Genomic DNA, 23,567 nt, shown 5'->3' on the forward strand with positions numbered 1-23,567 from the left:
AAATTGCTGCAAAAAACCTATTTAAAGTGTTAAAAGGCAAAGATGCCACTTTGAGTACTAAGTGCGCCTGACCCAAGTCATGGTATTTTCAATCCCCTCATATGCCTGAGAAAGCTGGACGAGTAATAAGGAAGACCAAAGAAGAATTGATGCATTTGAATTATGGTGTTAGTGAAGATACTGAATACAGTATAGACTGCCAGAAGAACGAACAAGGCTGTCTGGGAAGAATTATAGCCAGAAGGCTCCTTAGAAGCAAGGTTGGCGAGACTTTGTCTCACATACTTTGGACATTTTATCAGGAGGAACCTGTTCCTGGAGAAGGGTATCATGCTTGGTAAAGTAGAGGGCCAACAAAAAAGAGGAAGACCCTCAATGAGATGGACTGACACAGTGGCTGCAACAATGGGCGCAAGCATGACAACGACTGTGAGAATGGTTCAGGACTGGGCAGTGTTTCGTTCTGTGGTGCGTAGTGTCATTATGAGTCTGATCCAACTCAACAGCACATAACAACAACAAAAATCATGATAACAGGTGCTAGCTGAAGTTAGGAATATTTAATAAAATACTGGAATATGTTGTGCTTAGACTGTAAGGAAATTAATAAAATCGCCTCACTTGCAACATTTAAAACTATTGATTTTAAACTCATATGAATCAGTGCTGAGACGATCATTGTTGAGAATGGATTACACCTTTGTGAGGATTTTACTCATCCAACAAACGTGTGGGATTGCCAGTACTGAGTCACAGAGTGCTGGAGAGGGAGGTAAAGCAAGATCCCTGGCGGCGCCATGGCTACGCACTTGGCCGCTAACCGAAAGGTTAGCGGTTTGAACCCTGCAGCAGCTCTGTGGGAGAAAAGACCTGGCAATCTGCTCCTGTAAAGATCACAGCCTAGGAGACCCTATGGGGCAATTCTACTGTGTCACATGGGGTCGCTATGAGCTGGAATCGACTGGATGGCACTCAACAACAGTGACATTTTTCTAGGGCTTTCCATGTTTGAGTCAGTTTTGTGCTCATTTTCTCACTTGAGCTTCACAGGTCTCTAAGGTGGTGGGCAGCTACTGCTCCCCTCAGTTAACAGGAATCTTAGGCTTAGAGAGATGGACCTGCCCAAGATTACGATGATGGAGCCCAGGCCTGACTCGCCAACCGAATGCATGTCAGTCATTCACAAATCATACCTACAATTACAAACAAACACCTGACACCACACCCTCTGTCCAAGGGGCTGTTTGGCCACTGGGAAACCTTCACGGCTCTATTTGTTGTAGAGGATGGTGGAGCACTGGTTGGACTCAGTTCCCTCCCCCTCCCTTCCCTTCACAGTTCCCGTGGCATTTGTGGGTCTCAGGGACCCCCAGCTCCAGTCCAGCTGTCTTCACAACTTTTCACAGATAAATGACTCCCTCAGTTCGAGGTGGAAAGTAACACTTGGGATTATTCATAAAGCAGGTGCAACAGAACAACCAAGATAAATGAGATTTACTCAAAGTGGAAATCTTCTGTTATTTGTGTGTGTGTGTTTTAGAAGAACAATCAACAACTGTGTTTTCAAGTTTTCAGGGACTTATGCCAGATCTAACAAAAGAACAAACACTGGGTTGAAATTGTTCAAAGATAAGAGTAAGGAGGAACCCAGACTCAGTCAGCACCAAGCATAAATCTAGTTCATCTTCCGCGAAGTCTTCCTCGACTGGGGAGCTGAGGAAGCATCAGCCCATACCCTGCCCGGCAGTGTGGTCCTCAAGCGCCTCTCCTACCCAAAGGCCCCTCTTACCCAAAGGCCGTCAGGGAAGGTCCACGGCGAGTCCTTCCCCAGGATCTGGCTCTCTCCACCTTGACCTCCCTCTAGAGTGCAGCCAATTCCTAACCTGCTCTAGCAATGCCAATCTCCAGGTTTCCTCGGCCTCAGGTGGAAGACAGGGAGAGCAGGTGCTTCCCGAGGCGGCTGCGGGAGCAGCTTCCCTGGGTGTCAGGGGTTTTCCGGCGGCCAGGCAGAAACCCCGCGTCGGACTGTGCGGAAACTGCTCAGCTGCTTCCCTCCTCTTCTCCCCGGAGGGCGCGTGGATGGAAGAGCAGGCGCACGCAGAGAACTTCAGGGCTGCCCTGTCGTCCTCTCTGCGGCTCCAGGAGCAGGACCGGCATGGGCCGGTGCGCCCAAGTCCGAAGCGGCACCCTCACCTCGCCTAGTGCGCGCCGCTCCCGGGCCCGCTCGCCGGGTGCGCCCCCGCCCCTGGTCCGGGTAATGATTGCCCACGGGGGCGGGGCGCGCGGATAAAGGGCGCGCGCGGCGCTGCCAGCGCCCGGCTCCGCGCAGCATGCCCGCCCGCGCCCTCTATCCGCGCGCCCCGCCGCGCCGCCCCCGGCCGCTGTCTCCGCTGCTGCTCCTGCTGCTGACCCTGGGCGGCCGCCTGCGCGCCGAGCCCGGCGACGGTGTGCGGACCTGGGCCCGTTTCGCGCGCCCCCAGACACCCGAGGCGGCCGGCCTGCTGCACGACGCCTTCCCCGACGGCTTCCTCTGGGCCGTGGGCAGCGCCGCCTACCAGACCGAGGGCGGGTGGCAGCAGCACGGCAAAGGCGCGTCCATCTGGGATACCTTCACCCACCACCCCCCAGGGCTCCCGCGCGACCCTCCGCTCGCTGGCCGGCCGACGGGCGCCCCGTCGTCCTCCCCGCCCGCCACCGGGGACGTGGCCAGCGACAGCTACAACAATGTTTTCCGCGACACGGAGGGGCTGCGCGAACTCGGGGTCACCCACTACCGCTTCTCCATCTCCTGGGCCCGGGTCCTCCCCAATGGCAGCGCGAGCGCCCCCAACCGAGAGGGGCTGCGGTACTACCGGCGCCTGCTGGAGCGGCTTCGGGAGCTGGGCGTGCAGCCCGTGGTCACTCTGTACCACTGGGACCTGCCCCAGCGCCTGCAGGACGCCTATGGCGGCTGGGCCAACCGCGCCCTGGCGGACCTCTTCAGGGACTACGCCGAACTCTGCTTCCGCCACTTCGGCGGCCAGGTCAAGCACTGGATCACCATCGACAACCCCTACGTGGTGGCTTGGCACGGCTACGCCACCGGACGCCTGGCTCCCGGCGTCCGGGGCAGCGCGCGGCTTGGGTACCTGGTGGCGCACAACCTCCTCCTGGTGAGTGCAAGGGGCCGCGGAGGGCGCGCGGAGGAGCGGAGGCGCGCGTGCCATGGGGCGCCCAGATCTCCCCGCGAGCCCAGAGGAGGCCTCCTTTGAAAGCGTTTGAGAGGTTCCCTCTGGGCTCCCACCGCCGGGGCAACTGGGCAGTTTGGACTTCCCTTGGAAGGCGTGGAACTGGAAACGGGAGGGAGAATCTTCAGGGCGCTCGCGAGTGAGTGTCCCCTAGGGCCCCTGCGTCAGTAAGAAACAGGAATCACCCGTTTCTCTGAGGGAAAAGGGAGCTCTTTTCCATGGGGTGTGGAGGGATTATTCTTAGAGGTCAGGGCGGGCGAATTCACAGAGGTAGCGAGGGGAGAGTGACGAGGGTGGAGGAAGGAAACGCGTCTGTCCGAAGCCACGCAGGTAGCTTTGCCCTGGGCCAGAGCTTGTGCCATGTAGGAGTTCAGTAAGGTCTGTCTTGCTTGCGGCACAAGTTCACACTCCATCCACGGTGAACGTGTCCACAGCGCATCTCCAGAATAAGACTGGCAAAAATGTGTTGCCAGTTGCCGAAGGAGGAAGGTTGGGCAGTATATGGTGTTCTTTATAATGTTTCCTCTTTTTACGCATTTTCCAAGAGTTCACTTCCCCCTCCCCCAATTTTTTCTCCGGAGTAAAAAGTTGGGGGAGGGGGAAAGTGCATATCCTGTAGAGCGGGGCTTGAACTGACTTGACTTAAGCTGTCTTTGGAAGTTGGTTCTACGGTAGAGTGTAGAGTCCCTACGGCATCGGCCAACCTTACCCAGTCATCGCTGGTACGAAGGTCTCTTCCACAATCCTCAACAAAGCTGGGCATAAAAATACAGAAACAACTTCAGGGTGACACAGATTGTGTGTTACCATCCCAAAGTCCACAGTGCTCTCTCCAGTTGAAAGGGTCCGTACTTTATGAGATTATTAGCCTGACAACTAATTTTAACAACAGGTTCCCTAAATTTGGACGGTAGGACGTACCGATATGCCACAGTCAAGTTGCTCTGAAAAGATGTCTTTCTCTTTTCTTCCCTTTTCTTAGTGTTCAAAATTAGGTCTCACCTGTTTGGGGCGTTCCTTTATAATGATGTCGGTGGTTGGGTCAGTTTCTACAGATTTTTGGATCACGATAAAATATTTTATGTACACGTGGAAACATTTTAATAAAAGTGTTTAAATGTACACCTCTTTTACCGTATTTTGGTGGACTGTGGGCCTACTGAAAGACCTATTTTTAAATTTAGGATTAAACCACATATTTTGAACAAATTCAAGACAAAGACTACGTCTAAATGCTTTTAATTGAAGCCGTAGAAAATTGAAACAGAACAGTACTGGGTTATTGAGTTGGCTTAATGCCTGGAGCTGGTTGGTAAATGTTAAGTGCTGATAACATGGTTATAAGGGCTAAATTAGATTTCCTGTCAGCTCCACAAAGCTTGTTTGCTACCACCAGTCACAGAAGCCTGTTGGGTTTCTTTGACAAATTGTCATTTTAGTGATTTTACTCTGATGCATACCTTTTTATAAGAGTACTTTAGAGTAATGTCTAAAAACTTTTTCAGTCTGTGAATATTTCAAGGATCAAAAGACCCTAAAAACCACCTACCTGTTTATGGTTGGTGACAGAAACACTAGGGGAAGAACCTGCCCAGCTTTCGAAGAAAAGCACAAGGAAATTATCCATTTAGAAACCCAGAGACCCCATAGGATGGAGTAGGACTGCCCCGTAGGGTTTCCAAGGCTACAGTCTTTATGGGAGCAGACCTCCTGAGCAGGGGCTGGTGGGTTCAAACCACTGACCTTTCGGTTAGCAGCCGAGTGCTTAACCACTGCGTCACCAGGGCTCCTTTTATCAATTCTTACCAGACACTAATAAGTGATTTGTGGACCACCTGGAGGTCCTAATGGACCATTCCTGCAAAATTAGTACTTCAGATTTAAATAATACGCACTCTATTTTTATGGTGTATATAATAAACCCTGTATGTTTACAAAAGAAGACAGTTGTTTTTCTAGTGCCTTCTGTGATCACTTCATGCATACGATAAGGAATTTGGAGTGCCTGAGCTATCTGGTATTCTGACATTTTAAATAATCAACGAGCTTGGGGTTCTTATGCGCATCCTCAGCCCCGATTAACTTTTCAGTTATATTTTTGAGTCCTTACCCAAAATTTTGCCAAACGCTCACCATCCTTCCCAGAAATGCACCGGACTTTGTATTCCTAAGAAATTAGTAACAGATGGACACCTGGTTTTTGCTGATGCCGCACACAAAATGTTAGTTGCTGTAAAATATTAATTTTGCTTTCATGTGTCTTTGGGCTTGAAATTTAGTCATTCTTGTAGCTTATGAAGAAGTAAGTTGCCATTGTCAGAGAAGACTTCTTAATTTTGTTGTGCGAGATGTTTTCATTCTGTCTTCAGTGTTCTTTTTTGATGTGTTTGGGGGCGGTGTGTGATGGGGGATGTTTTGAGCTTCTTTGAAAAGGTAAAGCATATTCTGCAGAGTCTGGTAAGACGACGTCTCAGCCTGGCAGAGCCCTGGCCCTTTACATTGACAGGTATCATCAGCGTCTAGCACATTCCTTGGCCCTCGGGGATCCCATCCTGGTGAAGGTGGAAGCTGGCCAAGGCCTCTCTCCCACCCTTTTCTGTGCTTCCCTTAATTTACACATGGGCTGAGGAGAGCCCCTGGGGAAACGGGGCCTTTATGGGGCAGTACTCCTCTGTCCTATAGGGTTGCTATGAGTCAGAATCGACTCAATTGCAATGGGTTTTTTAGGTACTTGGTGAGCCTTGACACAAAATGGCATGTGTGTGTGTGTGTATGTGCGTGTGTATGTGCATGTGTATGTTTTGTGTGTGAGAGAGAGAGGGAGAAAAGGATCAGGCCACTGTTACTGCTGCTGGTCCTTACCCTGGAGCCACCCTCAGAGGCATTTGTAACAAATTTGGCCTCAACTCTGGCTATGGCCAGCCCTCACTCCCGGGATTCTAGCCAAAGTGACAGTCTTCCTGTTGTTCCTTGGGGGATTTATTGTTTTTAAATTTGTTGTTGTTATTGAGAATATTCACAACAGAACAGACACCAATTCAACAATTTCTACCTGTACAACTCCGTGGAGTTGGTGACATTCTTCTAGTTGGGCAACCATCCTCACCCTCCTTTTCCCAGTTGTTCCTCCGCCATTGACAGGAACTCACTGCCCCCTAATCTTCCTATTAACCTTTTCAGTCGCTGTTGTCAATTTGATCCCATATGGATAGTTCTTAAAAGAGCACAATGGTCAAGATAGACATTTTGTTAGTTAAGCTAAACTATTGTTTGATCTTAAGAAGGCTTCAGGAAATATTTTAGGTTTAAGGTTTACAGATTTTCTCAGGGCAGGAGTTTTAGGGGTTCACGCAGCCTCAGTGGCTCCAGAAAGTCTGAATTCCATGAATATTTGAAATTCCGTTCTGCGTTTTCCCCTTTTTGATCAGAATTCTTCTACAAAATATTCGATCAAAACATTCAGTAATGGTAGCTGAATACCATCCAGCTCTCCTGGTCTCTTGACAAAGGAAGCAGTTGTTGATGGAGGCAATTAGCCACACATTCCATATCCTCCTTCTATTCCTGACCTCCTCCTTCCTCTGTTGTTACAGGCAAATAGAGACCAATTGTCATACGTTGAGGGCTGCTTGCAAGCATTTAGGATCCTAGGCACTAGACAACAAACTAGGAGGTAGAACAGAAGTACTGAACACAATATTAGACTAACTAACTGGGATGTTCCATGAAACCATGACCCTAAACCTCCAAACCAAGAAATTAAATCCCATGAGGTGTTTGGTTGTACACAGGCAGCCTCAGCAGCTGCTGTTTTTTGTTGTTGTTGTGAATATACCTATTACACAACTCCTTGGGGGCCTTGTTACTAACACTTGTCTCTGCCTGGAATGTTCTTCCCACCCGTCCTACCCCCATAGCCACAGAACGAGCTACCCATCTCCTTTCCGTTTTGGATCAGAAGGCACTTTCTCCATGAAGCACACCTGGGCAGCCCTGTTTGAAACTGCTTCCCCGTGCCGCCCAGCCTAAGAGAGTTATTCTTGGCTGCCCAGGAACGCGTGCCGATTTGGGGACCAGTGGGGAGAGAGGGATTCACCCAAATTTCTAGGTATTACAAGTGGAACCCGGGAAGAATTTCTTGGGTCTGATTTTCTAGCCTCAGAATAGAACAAGAACAATTAAAAACAAAAAATCTCTGGCATAATGTAAGCTATTGAAAATGCAATTTGAGGTTCCTTCTGAAATCCCCAGACAGAAGTTAATTCTTTGGATTTAGAAGTTGCTCAGCACTGAAGGCCAGGAGGTTTATGTGTGTTAATTAACACCTCTGGCTGCACGTTGGCAAATCAGTCAGGCCCGAGCACCGGGAGACCAGTGTTTTGGTGAAGAACACCCTTCGGAGGTGATTTATGGTCACAAAGGGGGACCAGAAGGACAGGTTTCCCTAGACCTGGGGCTGGGTGGGGGGATTGCTGCTGCCCTTCCACACCGAGGCTGAGGAGCAGGCCCCTGGGCTCACGTGACTCTGCTTCTTGGGAAGGGAGTGGCTGGGGCTGGAAGGTGAGCTTTCGTTCCGTTTACCGTTGACTGTGCTGCTGCTGCTGCTGTCGCCCTCAGGTGATTCCGACTCCCGGCGACCCCATGTGCAGAGTAGAACTGCTCCATAGGCTTTCAAGGTTGTCACCTTTCAGAAGCAGGCTGCCAGGCCTCTCTTCTGAGGCACCTCTGAGTGGGTTTGAACCGCCAACCTTTCAGGCTAGTCGTTAAGCACTTAACTGTTTGTGCCGTTCAACTGCCTTTGACTCTGGATTAGGGTTTTTTTTTTTTTTAAATTTTTATTGAGCTTCAAGTGAACGTTTACAAATCAAGTCAGACTGTCACATATAAGTTTATTTACACCTTACTCCGTACTCCCACTTGCTCTCCCCCTAATGAGTCAGCCCTTCCAGTCTCTCCTTTCGTGACAATTTTGCCAGTTTCCCACTCTCTCTGTCCTCCCATCCCCCCTCCAGACAGGAGATGCCAACACAGTCTCAAGTGTCCACCTGATACAAGTAGCTCACTCTTCATCAGCATCTCTCTCCCACCCGCTGACCAGTCCCTTTCATGTCTGATGAGTTCCCATCCTGTGCCAACAGAAGGTTTGGGGACCATGACCGCCGGGACTCCTCTAGTCGCAGTCAGACCATTAAGTCTGGTCTTTTTATGAGAATTTGGGGTCTGCATCCCACTGATCTCCTGCTCCCTCAGGGGTTCTCTGTTGTGCTCCCTGTCAGGGCAGTCATCGGTTGTGGCCGGGCACCATCTAGTTCTTCTGGTCTCAGGATGATGTAGGTCTCTGGTTCCTGTGGATTAGGGTATATTAAAATCTGTAAGGGTACATGTTAATTTGTAGAAAATTGATGGCAATGCAAACAAATCTTGTCTGGTAGGAACACGTGAATTTTGTCTGTAGAGTTGCGAATAAAAAGATGACAACCATAGTGTGTTTAACGAAAGGAAAAGAAAAATTCAGTGAGCACCACCACAAACAAACAACATGCCGCTTCTCCTCGGCTCGTGGTTGTCCCTTACCCTGTTCCACATTTCCATGGCACTCATCATCTCCTAGCATATTCACAGAAGCCCTCGCCTACTAACCAAAAGGTCAGTGGTTCAGACCCACCCAGCGGATCCTCAAGAGAAAGACCTGGCAATCTGCTCTGGTAAAGATTATTGTTGTTGTTAGATGCCGTCAAGTCAGTTCCAACTCATAGTGACCCCACAGGACGGAGTAGAACCAGGGGGCTTTCAAGGAGCATCTGGTGCATTTGAACTGCTGACCTTTTGGTTAGCAGCCGAGCTCTTAACCAGGGCTGTGCCACCAGGGCTCTCCGGTAAAGATTACAGCCTAGGAAACCCTATGGGGCAGTTCTAGTCTGTCACATGGGATCGCTGTGAGTCAGAATTGACTTGATGGCGCCTAATGAAGACAACAACAAGCATACTTTATAAGTTATTTATTTGTTGGGTTTGTTGTTCGTTATCCCTCCCTCTGCTAAAATGTAAGCTTCATGAGGGTAGGGATTTTTGTCTGATTTGTTCACTGCTCTACCCCAAAGCACTAGAACCGTACCAGGCATATAGTAGGTGGTCAGTAAGTGCTTGCTGAATAAAAATATCCCTGACTTAGACGAGTGACTTTCAAACTTTCTTGACCTTCACCACAGTAAGAAAGACATTATACATCTTGGCACACACACAGCTGAAACAAATGTTTCAAGACATAATATTTGCCCTTACTGTACGCAGTGTCCTCCCTTGCGTGGTGTAGATGGCTAACGCGCTCGGCTGCCAGCCGAAAGATTGGAGATGCGAGTTCACCCAGAGGCTCCTCAGAAGAAAGGCCTGGTGACCTACGTCTGAAAAATCAGGCGTTGAAAACCCTCTGGGGCACAGTTCTGCTCTGACCCACGTGGGCGCCGTGAGTCAGAGCTGACTCCAGGTCGCTGGCTATGAAGTGCGCCCTGGGGCTTTCTCATCTGTCGTATTTCGTTTCAGTTTTTAAACTTGCCGGGGCTGCCAGGCACCTATTTCACGACTGGGGCCTGTGGCATGAAACACCCTGACTTATGACTGTGGAGCAGCTGCTGCCACGAAGGCAAAACGGGAACGGGGACAGGGTACAGACTGACTTCCCGCCACTCGCTGCTCCACAGGTGTAGCCCCGCAGGGTTTCCTAGGCTGTCATCTTTATGGAGCAGATCACCGGGTCTTTCCTCCTCGGAGCGGCTGAGTGGGTTCGAACCGCCAATCTTTTGTTTAGGAGCCGAGTGCTTCACCGTTGCACCACCAGGGCTCCTTGTGAGGCACAGGGAGAACATTTAAAAAGTCAAGGGGACCATTATGGAAAAAACACATTTTTCTCATTTTTGTTGGAATCAGAGAGCATTGCGGAACTGAAATCCTGAGGGTGCTATCGGGTTACTTTGGCGATTGCGGTGGCTGAGGGACCACGGGACATGCTTGCTGACCTTGCAAATATATCACTTATCTGCGCCCCTCATCCTCTTGTCTTCTCATCTAGCGACACGTCTCCCTAACTGTCCCCTCATGGGGAATTTTGCTGATATTAGAAAAACAGACACACACAAACCAGAAACTGAACCCCTCCGTGTCTCGAATAATAAGGCTGTGATTAACGGACTAGACGAATTCAGGTTACAAGCTGGATATTTTGTTAACAACACAGCACCCACAATTTGGAAGGATTTTTGGGCAGTGGGATTTAGTGTTAAATAGAATGATTTGATTCGACTGAATTTGATTAGTTCTGTGTGGATAAATTAATGAGGCACGAAGCTTAATCTGTCCTTTACTGGTGTATTTATCCAAAGTGAGTTATGAAAACATTTTTATTTCATTTTGAAGGAAGTTTTTAATTAAAAACAAATGAATAAGGTCTTTTATGTAACCTGCTTTGGAAAAGTCCAGACAAAACCTTCTCAAATGACAACTCCAAAATTCAACATGATTTTTAAAAATCAACCTTGGCCTTTATTCTGCCCAGTTGTAAGAGTGAGACCCTGGGTGGCGTAAACAGTTAAGCGCTTGGCTGCTAACTGAAAGGATGGAGGTTCAAACCCTCCGGTAGCACCTTGGAAGAACGTCCTGACAATCTAACTCTGAAAGGTCGCAGCCATAAAAACCCTATGGGTTTTTACTCTGCAACAAATGGTCACCATGACCCAGGATCAACTCAATGGCAGCTGGTTTCGTTTGGTGTTTTGTTTGTCTTTTAGCTGAGTGAATTTTTGTAGAGTCATCAGTTTGGTTATGCATGTATTAAAGAAGCCTATGCTTGCAAATCAGAAGAAAGGCCTGGCAACCTGCTTCTGAAACATCACAGCCTTGAGCGTTCTAGGCAGCACAGCTCTACGTGCACACGTGGTGTCGCCATGAAGCAGAGCTGACTTGTCTTTAATGCTTGAAATGACTAACTTGGAGGAAAGGAGAACTTATTAGAGGGACACGAGAGTCACACACAGAATAGAAGTGCCCCAGGGCTTCCGGACTTTGCCTGGTTGTAAGGGTGAGTCCCTAGGTAGTGCAAATGGTATAGCATGCAGCTGCTAAGCGAAATGTTGGAGGTTCAAACCCACAGAGAGGCACCTCGGGAGAAATGCCTGAGGATCTACTTCCGAAAGGCCACAGCCATGAAGACCCTATTGCACAGTTCTGCAACACACGGGGTCACCGTGAATCGGAACCAACTGGATGATTTTGAAAACCAACCTTGGGCTTTATTCTGCTTAGTTGTAAGAGTGAAACCCATCAAAGAGGGCCCTCTTCTTTCTCCATTACACCACACACACATCACACCCAGACCACCTGCATACACACACACACACCACACATGCCATAAGCACACACACACTAGTCAGGCCCAAACCACCTGCACACACACACTACGGACCACACACACACACTACTGCACACACGTACACCACACATGCACACTACTTGTACACAAACCACTAGCACATACACACCACACACATACTATATACCACGTGTACACATGTATACTGCACGCACACACACACACATACACAGAGTACTCAGCTTGGCTCCCCACTAGCACATACACACCACACATACTATATACCACATGCACACACACACACACACAGTACTCAGCTTGGCTCCTTTCCCTCCACCTGCAGAGGGTCCTTACCTTGTCAGCAACTCCACATTCATTTCCTTCAGCTCCAGGGAGGGAGTGACTCTTGCCTCCAGCAGAAGACTCTCAGGGAAGATGTCTCTTTGCTCTGGCTTGAGTCATTCAGCTTGAAGTAGAAAAGGATCCAATCTTCTTTTACCTTCACAGCTTTCCCCGGAAACTACCGCGTAACACTGAGTGTTTCATGAGAGCAGCTTTTGTACTTTATTCGTGTTCAACATCCTAGAACCTAGTATGATAGTCAGTGCACAAACCAAACACCAAACTCGTTGCCATCCGGTGGATTCTGACCAACAATGACCAACAATGACCCCATGTGAAATGCCCTAAGGCATTTCCAAGGCTGCAGTCTTTATGGGGGTAGATCACCAGGTCTCTCTCCAGTGGAGTGGGTTCAAACTGCCCACCTTTCGGTTAGCAGGGGAAGGTTAACCACAGTGCCACCAGGGCTAAGTACACAGTAAATGCTTGTTGTTGTTAGGTGCCATCAAGTCAGTTCTGACTCATAGTGACCCAATGTACAACAGAACAAAACACTGCCCAGTCCTGCACCATCCTCACAATCCTTGTTACGCTTGAGCCCATTGTGGCAGCCACTGCGTCAATCCATCTCATTGAGGGTCTTCCTCTTTTTCACTGATCCTCTACCTTACCAAGCATGGTGTCCTTCTCCAGGCACTGGTGTCTCCTGATAACATGTTCAAAGTGCATGGGACGAAGTCTCACCATCCTCATTTCTAAGGAGCAGTCTGGCTGTACTTCTTCCAAGACAGATTTGTTCACTCTTGTGGAAAACCAAAAACCAAACCAAACCCAGTGCCATCGAGTCGGAAGTCCATGGTATATTCAATATCCTTAGCCAACACCACAATTCAAAGGCGTCAGTTCTTCTTTGGTCTTCTGTATTCATTGTCCAGCTTTCGCATGCGTCTTCCCGCTAACCACCACTGCCATTGAGTCGATTCCAACTGATAGCGACCCTATAGAACAGAATCTTAGGCGACTGAAAATACCTTGGCTTGTGTCAGGCACACCTCAGTCCGCAAAGTGACATCTCTGCTTTTTAACAATTTAAAGGGATCTTTCGCAGCGGATTTATCCAATGCAGTATGTTATTTGATTTCTCGACTGCTGTTTTCATGGGTATTGATTGTGTATCCAAGTAAAATGAAATCCTTGACAACTTCAGTAGTTTCTCCATTTATAATGATGTTGCTTATTAGTCCAATTGTGAAGATTTTTGTTTTCCTTATGTTGCGGTATAATCCTTACTGAAGGCTATAGTCTTTGATCTTTATCAGTAAGTGCTTCAAGTCCTCTTTGCTTTCAGCAAGCAAGTAGATGCTTAATAAACCTATTATATTATTGTCCATTTCTCAAAACTAGTGGATGCTAGAATTTCTTGTGAGTTCTAGAGGAGATCTAATCTCAAATTTAGTTCTTTCCAAAATCCATTGCTGTTGAGTCAATTCCGACTCATAGAGACCCCATGCGACAGAGTACAACTGTCCCATAGGGGTTCCTAGGCTGTAATCCTTATGGGAGATCACCAGGTTCTTTCTCCTGCAAAGCTGCTGGATGGGTTCGAACTGGCAACCCTTTGGTTATCAACTGAGCTCTCAACCACTGCTCCACTAGGGCTCTTTCTTAGTCCTTTAGGACTGAATAATAAAGAGCTTTAGCAACATATATGCAGCAGGAATTAAGGTTCACCCTGAATACCTTCCTAGAAACCTGAATTAAACGTTACGACCTTTAACACACCAGTGGATTGGCCTGGGTGGAAAAGTCTTCATGTTGGGATGACGCTGTATTTTCTTTTTGGGAGAATATGGAGGTATGTTTTTCTTTCCATGTTATATATGCAGTAAGTAAAGTTATATATGTGGCTTCCAGGGAGAAAGACCTGGTGATATGCTCCCAGAAGGATTACAGCTTAGGAAGCCCTATGGGGCCGTTCTGCTCTGTCACATGGGGTCACCATGAGTTGGAATGGACTTGACAGCACCCAACACAACAACGAGAAGTAATGGCATACCCTGAAGCCCCGTGAGGGCAGAGATTTTGTGAATTTACTCATTCCCAGCAGGTATGGGCCTGAACACATAGTAGGTGTTTAGTAAATATTTGTTGCATAGAGACTAAATTTCTTAGCATGAGAACTAAGCCATTTATCAAACCGAAGCTGTTTTGGGGCGCCATCGAGTTGATTCCGACTCACAGCGACCTCATGTGGCAGAGTAGGACTGCCGCATAGGGTTTCCTGGGCTGTCAACTTTACAGGAGCAGATGGCCAGGTGTTTCTCCCGTTGAACTGCTGACCTTTCGGTTAGCAGCCTAATGCTTAACCATTGCTTCATCAGGGATCCTAAAAAAAACCCTGAAACCAGTCACTTTCAAAAATCTGCGAACTTTTGAGCCTCCGGATCCTGAGAAAGAAGAAGTCTGGCTGAAGGCAGCAGCCATGCCACCTCTCCAGGCAGACTCATTTTTCAGTCTGGTTTTGTATTACATATGAGCCGTCAGCTCTAATATGTCCCCTTTTATTGCCTCGATCGAGTCAGTTACAATGGGATTAGACTGATTGTATTAATGGCCCCTATTTCATTATCCCTTCCTGTATCCTGTGTAGATGACTATTTTTGAAAAATTGCGTGTTATATTTGATGGTTGTTTCGTGGATGGCTGCTTGAAATTCTATCAGAATGGACTGCAGGGCATAAACCACCAAGAAATCCGGATGGGAGCAAGAGGAATCAACTGGTCCCAAACCATGGGCACTACGCTAGTGGGCACACTTGTGTGACGACACCGGATAGGGATTTGCTGGGAAGCAGCCCTCACCCAGTGGCTCCTTGGGAGAAGGACCTGGAGATCTGCCTCCGTAAAGATGGCAGCCTAGGAAACCCTGCGGGGCGCAGCTCTGCTCTGTCGCGTGGCATAGCCAAGAGTCGGAGTCAACTTGACAGCACCTAACAACACAGTAAGTGCCTTCCTGGCACAACGGTTAAGCACTTGGCTGCTCACCGAAAGGTTGGTGGTTTGAACCCACCCAGCGGCTCCAACAGAAGAAAGACCTGGCAATCTGCTCCCGTAAAGGTTACAACCTAGGAAACCCCACGGGGAGGCTCTGCTCTGTCACCGGGGGGCACTATGAGTCAGAGTCGACTCAATGGCACCCAGCAACCAGTCGTTATATGATTGTGATACCTGTTCTTGAAGCTGTGGTGAACCGAGACCAGAAAGAAAAAACAATGAACCTGCAATGCTGCGAAATTCTTCTAGACCTTTGATGTTTTCCAAAAGAGTGCACCTTTAACTTACAACTAACTTAGTATCCTGAGGGCTCTTACCGAGGGGGGAGTAGACACAAAGGAGCCATTTGAATTCTTTTCTTTTTTTGAGCTTCACTTCAGTTCTTTTACCACTGGGCTTAGTAAATGTAATTAAGATATTTGCAGGATTATATTAATCCCTTAAGAATTATTGCATTTCAAATTTTTAAAAATTTAAGGAATGATAACAAAAGGTGCATTGTTGCCACTGAAATGTGTGTGAGTGATTATTAATGCCAGCGTGTCTGCTCCAGTGTTAGACTCCTACTCAGCTGCCGACCAGCATCTCCACTGGGAAATCAGATACACGGTCAGGACAGAGCTTGACCCTTCATCCCTTCCCTTCCTCAGTCCCTTATTTTTTGCTTTCTGAGTTGTCCTTTGATGCTGCTTGTAACATCCAACCCATCAGCAAGTGCTGCTGACCGTGCCTGTAATGACGGTGTAAATATGACCCATTCTCATCATGTAACCAAACCAAAACCAAACGTGTTGCCACTGAGTCAATTCCAACTCATAGCGACCCTATAGAACAGAGTAGAACAGCTGTGGAGCAGCTGGTGGGTTGGAACCGTTTGGTTCGCAGCCAAGCACTTTAACCACTGTGCCACCAGGGCTCCTGGCCTAAACCATGGCCGTCTTTGAATGACAGCAACAACTCTCCTGCTTTCATCCTGCCTTCCGAGGGTCTACTCTCCACGTAGCAGCTGGCCATCTTTTAAAAACCATAAATTAAATTACACTCCTGCCATACCTGAAAAGTAAACAATAACATGCCAGTTACAATTCCAAGAACATTCCATTTATTGGTTTATTGAATCCTCATAAAGGAGTCTGGTGGTACCATAGTTAAGTGCTCAGATGCTAACCGAAAAGTTGGTGGTTCAAACCCACCCAGCGGCTCCATGGGAGAAAGACCTGGCAATCTGCTCCCGTAAGGACTACAGCTAGAAAGCTCTATGGGAAGTTCTACTCTGTCATATGGGGTTGCTATGAGTCAGAATCGACTCGATGATACCTAACAACAATGACAACAATGTGCCAGTCACAGTTTCAAGTGTTTTCCGTATGTTAAGGAGCCCTGGTGTCCCAGTGGTTAAGCACTCAGCTGCGAACAGAAAGGTCAGTGGTTTGAACCCGCCAGCCGCTCCTCAAGAGAAAGACCTGGAGACCTGCTCCGGTAAAGATTACAGCCCTAGGAAACCCTATGGGGCAGTTCTCCTTTGTCTCATGAGGTTGCTAGGAGTCGGAATTGACTCTGTGGCACCCAGCAACAGCTGGTTAGCAGGAGTCCTTGGGGGCTGAAAATAGTTAAGGCACTAAGCTGCTAACTGAAAAACTGGAGGCTTGACTCTGCTCAGGGGCACCTCGCAGAAAGCCCTGATGATTTCCTTCAAAAAAGTCAGCCATCGAAAGTCCTGCGGAGCACACTTCTGCTCTGACATACGTAGGTCGCCGTGACGGGGCACAGCTCTGCTCTGACACGCGTAGGTCGCCGTGGGGTTGTGCTGAGTTGGAATTGTCACGATGGCAACTGCTCAGCTGATTGGCAGAATGGATAAGAAAGACTGTATTCATTCTATCTAGATTTTTCGGACCCCAGATCACGAGGTCTAAATAGATGCTGGGGAGGAAGCGAGGAGGGCATCACAAAGCAGCCTGGGCTGAGCCCCAGATTGCATCATTAACCCACCGGGAGAGAAGACAGCAGTGTCCTCAGCGCTCCCCGTGGCAAACCCCATCACGTATTCCTTTACTGGTGTTTGACCGAAAGTTCCATATTTCAAGGTCTCGGAAGTAAAACAGAGTGAAGCTACCAATGATAGAGAATTTTTCTGCTTGACAAAGGGTTCCCTCTGCCCCGGACCCTGTGACCCGGTTCTTACTGCCCACCTTCAGTCCTCCACGTCTGTGTATTACACACTTACCCTGTCTCAGATATTTTGCTGGAATCTGAGGACACAGAGACAAAAGGCCTGATCCACGTCCTCCAACACCTACCATCTAAACAAAACCACCTAGTGTCGTCGAGTCAGTTAAATAAGTCCAGCGAAATATAGCTAAGTTCACTGAGAGAGGCCAGCTGTGGACACACATGGAATAGATATTTTACGGAGCGGCGGCGGCTCAGTGGTAGATCGGAGCGCTCTATACCCACCATGGACAGGTCAAGCAGGGCCTGCCCATCCAACTGCAATGAGCCATTTTCCTTTTTCGAGTTTTAATTTTTTCCTCTCTCCAAAGCAATGTATATGTATGACGGGAGATGAAGCATAGATGAGCAAAATGAAGAGAATAGTACTGCCTATAATCTTACCCCAAAATCTCTTAGAACAAGTTATAAACACTCCCAGATCTTTAAGCACATATTTTTCTTTATTAAAAGTGCTGTCGATCTGTTTTAAAACCGTTTTTTGTTCAGTCAGTATTTTATAAACATTGGTTACATGACAACGAACATTCTTCTGCATTAGTTATAATGCCTGGGAAGTAGTATTTCTAAGGAGCCCTGGTGGCACAGTGGTTAAGGGCTCAGCTGCTAACCAAAAAGTTGGCGGTTCAAAGCCACTAGCCACTCTGCGGGAGAAAGATGTGGCAGTCTGCTTCCCTAAAGATTACAGCCTTGGAAACCCAGTAGGGCAGTTCTACTCTGTCCTTCAGGACCACTGTTGGAATTGACTTGACAGCACACAACAACAGTAGTATTTCTTTAGTCATGGTGACCCTATGTATGACAGAACAAAACGTTGCCTGGTCCTATGTCATCCTCATGGTCACTAGCATATTCGAGTCCACTGTTGAGGCTGTTGTGCCGATCCATCTCACCGAGGGTCTCCCACGCCCTTGCTGGCCCTCTACTTCACCAAACATGATGTCCTTCTCCAGGGATTGATTCCTCCTGATGGCGTGTCCAAAGCAAGCTAGTCAGACGCTATTCTGTCATGCTCCATAAGGTTTTCATTGGCTAATTTTTGGAAACAAGTGGACAGGCCTTTCTTCCTAGTCTGTCTTAGTCTGGAAGCTCCACTGAAACCTGTCCACCATGAGTGACCCTGCCAGTATTTGAAATACTGGTTGTATACCTTCCAGCATCGTGGTAATGCACAAGCCAACACAGTGTATGGGCGTAAATGCAGCTGAAGATTGGACATTTCAATCGTTTTCAATGTTTTCCTGTTGTAAGTAATATTGAGATAAACATTCTTGTTCATATCCTCATTTCCCTAAATCCTTCTTAATACCTTTATTAAATCTCAGTCTTAAGACAACAAGTTTATAAGATTAACGTACGTGAAATAATTAGAAAGTAACACAAGACCGTATCTTTTCATTATTTTTCCTTGCCTGTTGCAACATCCTAAGTGGTGGCCTGTCCCACACCCTGCCTTATAATATATATATTTTTATGTGTTTTTGGTCAAAGTTTACGTGGCAAATTAGTTTCTCATTTAACAATTTCTCCACAAATCATTCAGTAACGTTAGTTACATTTTTCACAAGTCAACATTCTCTTTAATTGTGTTCTGGTTGTTCCATTTCCAGTACTCTAGTTTCCCTTTCCCCTTGTCTTCTCATTTTGCTTTAGAGTAATTGTTGACCTTTTGGTCTCTTATAGATGGTTTTTTAATGGAGCACCGTATTCAGAGGTGATATCCTTTATTTTGCGTGCCAATCTGTTATTCACTACAAGGTGATCTCAGGGGATAGTTTTGTTCAGGGTTTAAAGAGCATCCCGGGGCAGTAGTCTCAGGGAGTCCTCTGGTCTCAAGTGGTCCAGTAAATCTGTTTTTTTTTTTTTTTTCCCACCCCTAAAGAATTTGAGTTTCATTCCACAATTTTCTCCATTCTATCAGGGTCCATTTATTGTGGCTCTGATCAGAACAGTTGGTAGTTGTAGCCGGGCACCATCTAGTTCTTCTGGTCTCAGAGTAGCCGAAGCTGTGGCTTGTGTAGGCTGTTCGCTCTGTAGACCATTTTCTTCTCTGAGACTTTGGTTTCCTTCTTTCTCTTTTGCTCTTGAGGATGCCTCATAGTATTTGATTGATTCAAATCTACCCACCGGAAAATGGATTGAACTGCCTCGTGAGGAGGTGGGAAGGCAGAGTTCAGTTCGGTTTTACAGACAGTGGGGTCCTCCGTATGCCAGAGAAGGGGAAAGGAAACTCCTTGGGAAGCTCAGTCTGGTGAGGGAGGTGCTATTTTGACATACACTGAGTGATGTTATAAGGTGTGTGTAAGACTCTGAGGGTGCCTGGAGGAGGAAGAGGCAGCTTAGAGAGGAGGACCTGGGTGTGGCGAGGGACGTCCTGGAGGAGATGCTGCACACAGATGACCACTGAAACAGGCTGCTCTACAGAGCAGTCAAGGAGCCCTAGTGGTGCAATGGTTAAGCACTCAGCTGTTAACTGAAAAGTTGATGGTTCAAACCCAACCAGAGGCTCTGTGGGAGAAAGACCTGGCAATCTGATTCCATAAGGATTACCACCTGAGAAACCCTTTGGGCAGTTCTACTTGGTCATGTGGGTTCCCTATGAGTCGGAATCGACTTGACGGCACCTAACAACAAAAACATAGCAGTCAACAGATGAAGAGGGGGTTTGGCGTGGAGTGAATGGTTAAACCAATGATACCCCAGGTGCCTTCCAGTGCTGCACATTTATACTAATGGGTTGCTAAGGGTTGGAATCGACTCGACAGCGATAGGTTTTTTTGGTTTAAAATCATTAACTACTTAACAGGCACTTTCACCTGCATCATATCACTGAATACCCATCATGTTCCTATTACAAAAGAGATATTATTCCCCTTTGTACAGATAAATAACTGTGGCTCACACTGGTAACAAGGAGCCCTGCTGGTGCAATGGTTAAGTACTTGCCTGCTTACTGAAAGGTTGGTGGTTTGAACCCACCCAGTGACTCTCTTGGAAAAAGACCTGTTGATCTTCTCCCATAAAGATTACAACCTAGAAAACCCTATGGGGAAGTTCTGCTGTATCACACGGGGTTGCCATGAGTAGACATTGACTCCATGGCACCTAACAACACCACCACACTGGTCATAGAGAGGTTGTTGGGACCCAAACCCCAGTCTTTTCTACTCCAAACCCCAGGTCATACCCATGACATTGACAGCTGCTGTGGGCTGAACCCTCCGGGTGGTGTCTCTGTTGCCAGAATGCTCTTATCTTTTGGTCTACTCATACTTTTGAGTGAGAAGGAGTAATCATTCATGGAGACTCTACTGTATGCAAATTCTGTGCTAGGTGTTTTACATAAATGATCTCATTTACTCCTCACGACAGTCCTAGGAAGAGACACAGGAGAGTTTGGCTTGCCTAGGCTAAGTAACCATGGCCACGAACACACAAATAAGATGTGAAGAGGCAGGAATTTTATCTGACATCAAAGACCACATGGACACTTCCCTATGGCCCAGGCCATTTGTCATTTCCTTACAAAACATTTCCTGAGTCACATCAGAGTACTCAAGGTTAGAAGAGTGGTCCATGACTGAGCCACATCAAAGCAACCAAAGTTAGAACAGTGGCCCATGACCGAGCGATGTCAAAGAATCCAAAGTTAGAAGAGTGGTCCATGACTGAGCCATGTCAAAGTAGCCAAAGTTAGAAGAGTGGTCCATGACCGTGCCAGGTCAGAGTACTCAGCTTAGAATAGTGGCCCACGACTGAGTCACGTCAGAGTACTCAAGGTTAGAGTAGTGGTCCGTGACTGAGCCATGTCAGAGTACTCAAGGTTAGAAGAGTGGTCAATGACCGAGCCATGTAAAGTACCCAAGGTTAGAAAAGTGGTCCATGACCAAGCCATGTCAGAGTACTCAAGATTAAAAGAATGGTCCATGACTGAGCCATGTCAGAGTAGTCAAGATTAGAAGAGTGGTGCATGACCAAGCCACATGAAGTAACCAAGGTTAGAAGAGTGGTCCATGACCAAGCCATGTCAAAGTACCCAAGGTTAGAAGAGTGGTCCATGACCAAGCCATGTCAAAGTACCCAAGGTTAGAAGAGTGGTCCATGACTGAGTCACGTCAAAGTACCCGTAGTTAGAAGAGTGTTCCATGACCAAGCAAGGTCAGAGTACTCAGAATAGTGACCCATGACCAAGCCAGGTCAAAGTACTCAAGGTTAAAAGAGTGGCTCATGACCAAGCCAGAGTGGTTCATGACCGAGCCACATCAAAGTATTCAAGATTAGTAGAGTGGTCCATGATGATAAACAATTCTATTTTATAAGTCTTACTTCAGCAATCTGAAAATTTACCCTATTAGGAAGTTCTTGGATTGCTCCAACTCCTATCTGACCCCTCCCCTGTCCCACATCCCAACTTTTGATTTACAGAGGGGTGACTTTTATATTTAGGAAATGACCGCCCTGATGATTTCATGACCTAGTGTCCTTATCACTTCAAACTGGGCCAAGTTAAGACAGTGCTTTGGTGGTGAGTCCCAAGAGGTGAATTCCTGAGTACCAGCCTGGACATTCCTTTTCTTTCCTGTTTTTCTCTTAAACAACATCATGAGATTTCCTGTCACTGGAGAAAGAGGGACTAATAAGTGCTCGTGGTGAGGAAGCAAGAGAAGGGATAGGAGATACCACAAAGCTAGAACCTACAGAGCACATAGGCAAATGCCACTGTTCTTCTGATAAACATATCATTCTTTGCTTGTTGAGGGTCTTACTCATTTTTGCTGACCCTCTACTTTACCAAGCGTGTCTTCTTCCATGGACTCATCCCTCCTGAGAGCATGTCCGAAGTACATGAGATGAAGTCTCACCATTCTCACTTCCAAGGAGTACTCTGGCTGTATTTCTTCCAAGACAGACTTACTCGTTCTTCTGGCGGTCCATGGTATATTCAATATCAGAATACATAAAGAAAACCATATGGGGCTGTTCTCTGTCATGTGGGGTCGCTATGAGTTGGTTGGAATCAACTTGACCGTGCTCAACAATAGCAGATACTCATTAAGAAACTAAAAATGAAATTTAGGCATAAAATATTTTATCCCATTGACATGTTTGGCCAAACTCATCAGAATGGTGATGAGGCCATTTTTGGATGCCAGCACTGCAATGAGACACAAGAAAAATACTTAGGAAAAATGAAGATGGTATTTGGCATTCCAAGGGAAAGAGCTTCTTCAGGCCCAGGGATTGGAGTGAAAATTGGCATGATCATCTTGGAGAACAGAAGGAGTAAACAAAGAATGCAAATCGAGTTTCCAAAGAGGATATGCTAGGGAAAAAATAGGCTGATAAGTAGCACTTGTATTTGTAGAAAACTTTAAAAAACAAACAGTTGCCATCAAGTGGATTCCAACTCATGGGGACCACATGTGTGATCTTTCTGGAGCCGACCACCAGGCCTTTCTTCCAGGGTGCCTCTGGGTGAGTTCGAACCACCAACCTTTGAGTTGATAGTCTAGCACGTAACCATTTGTGCCACACAGGGGCTCCTTGTAGAAAAATAAAAACCAAACCAAACCTGTGGCCATCCAGTCAATTTTGACTCATAGCCACCCTGTAGGACAGAGTAGAACTTCCCCATAGGGTTTCCAAGGCTGTAATCTTTACAGAAGCAGACTACCACAGCTGTCTCCTTCGGAGCAACTGGTGGGTTTGAACCGCCGACCTTTCAGTTAGCAGCCAAGCAATTAACCGCTGTGCCACCAGGGCTGCTTTGTAGAAAAATAGGGAGAGCAAATCAAGGAATTTGAAGGTAAAGAGCAACTTGGTTCAAATAGGGGAGAACAAACTATGACCCTTACTATTCTTTTAGATAAAAAGGAAATAAATGAAAACAAGACATTGAAAGTAAGATTTTATGGGAGCGTATCTCTGCTTTTATGGGTGCAAACACTTTTCGTGGCTGTAGGAAACTCCTGGCTGAGTGCTGGCTAAACAGGGAGCCCTGATCTGCTCACAGCGGCAGCACTGTTGGTGTTTTCTGCTCTGGTTTGTAGCCTGAATGCTGGTCCTGCAGGCAGCCAACAATGATGGGGAGCTCTGGAGCATGGGCCAAGGCTAAATATCGGAGCTGGTTCTTTAATTCCTGGAGCTAAGTCTTCTTAGGGAAGAACAAAGATCGTGAGGCCATGTGTTAGAATTTTAGTTATGAGAGAAGAATAGAAAATATAATTGACTCTGACAACTTGAGTCAAATTGGAAAACTCCCCAGGTCTTAGGATAAAAAAAATATAATTCTACTTAGAAATTCCTGGTGTCTTCACAGATGTGGGATTTTTTTTTTAATCCATTAATTA

At 47.1% G+C, this 23,567-nt stretch overlaps 1 protein-coding gene across 1 annotated transcript in view; it reads left to right on the top strand.

The window, feature by feature from the left end:
* Nucleotides 1-2,330: 2,330 nt before the first annotated feature.
* The window catches only part of KL (klotho), a 34,993-nt gene continuing 13,756 nt past the window's right edge, over nt 2,331-23,567 (top strand). Inside the window, exon 1 of the mRNA XM_049853079.1 lies at nt 2,331-3,152. Coding sequence (XP_049709036.1) covers nt 2,331-3,152 — 822 coding nt within the window. The remainder of the gene's footprint in view (nt 3,153-23,567) is intronic.

The sequence above is a fragment of the Elephas maximus genome, chromosome 14 (assembly GCF_024166365.1).
Source record: "Elephas maximus indicus isolate mEleMax1 chromosome 14, mEleMax1 primary haplotype, whole genome shotgun sequence".
Lineage (NCBI taxonomy): Eukaryota > Metazoa > Chordata > Mammalia > Proboscidea > Elephantidae > Elephas > Elephas maximus.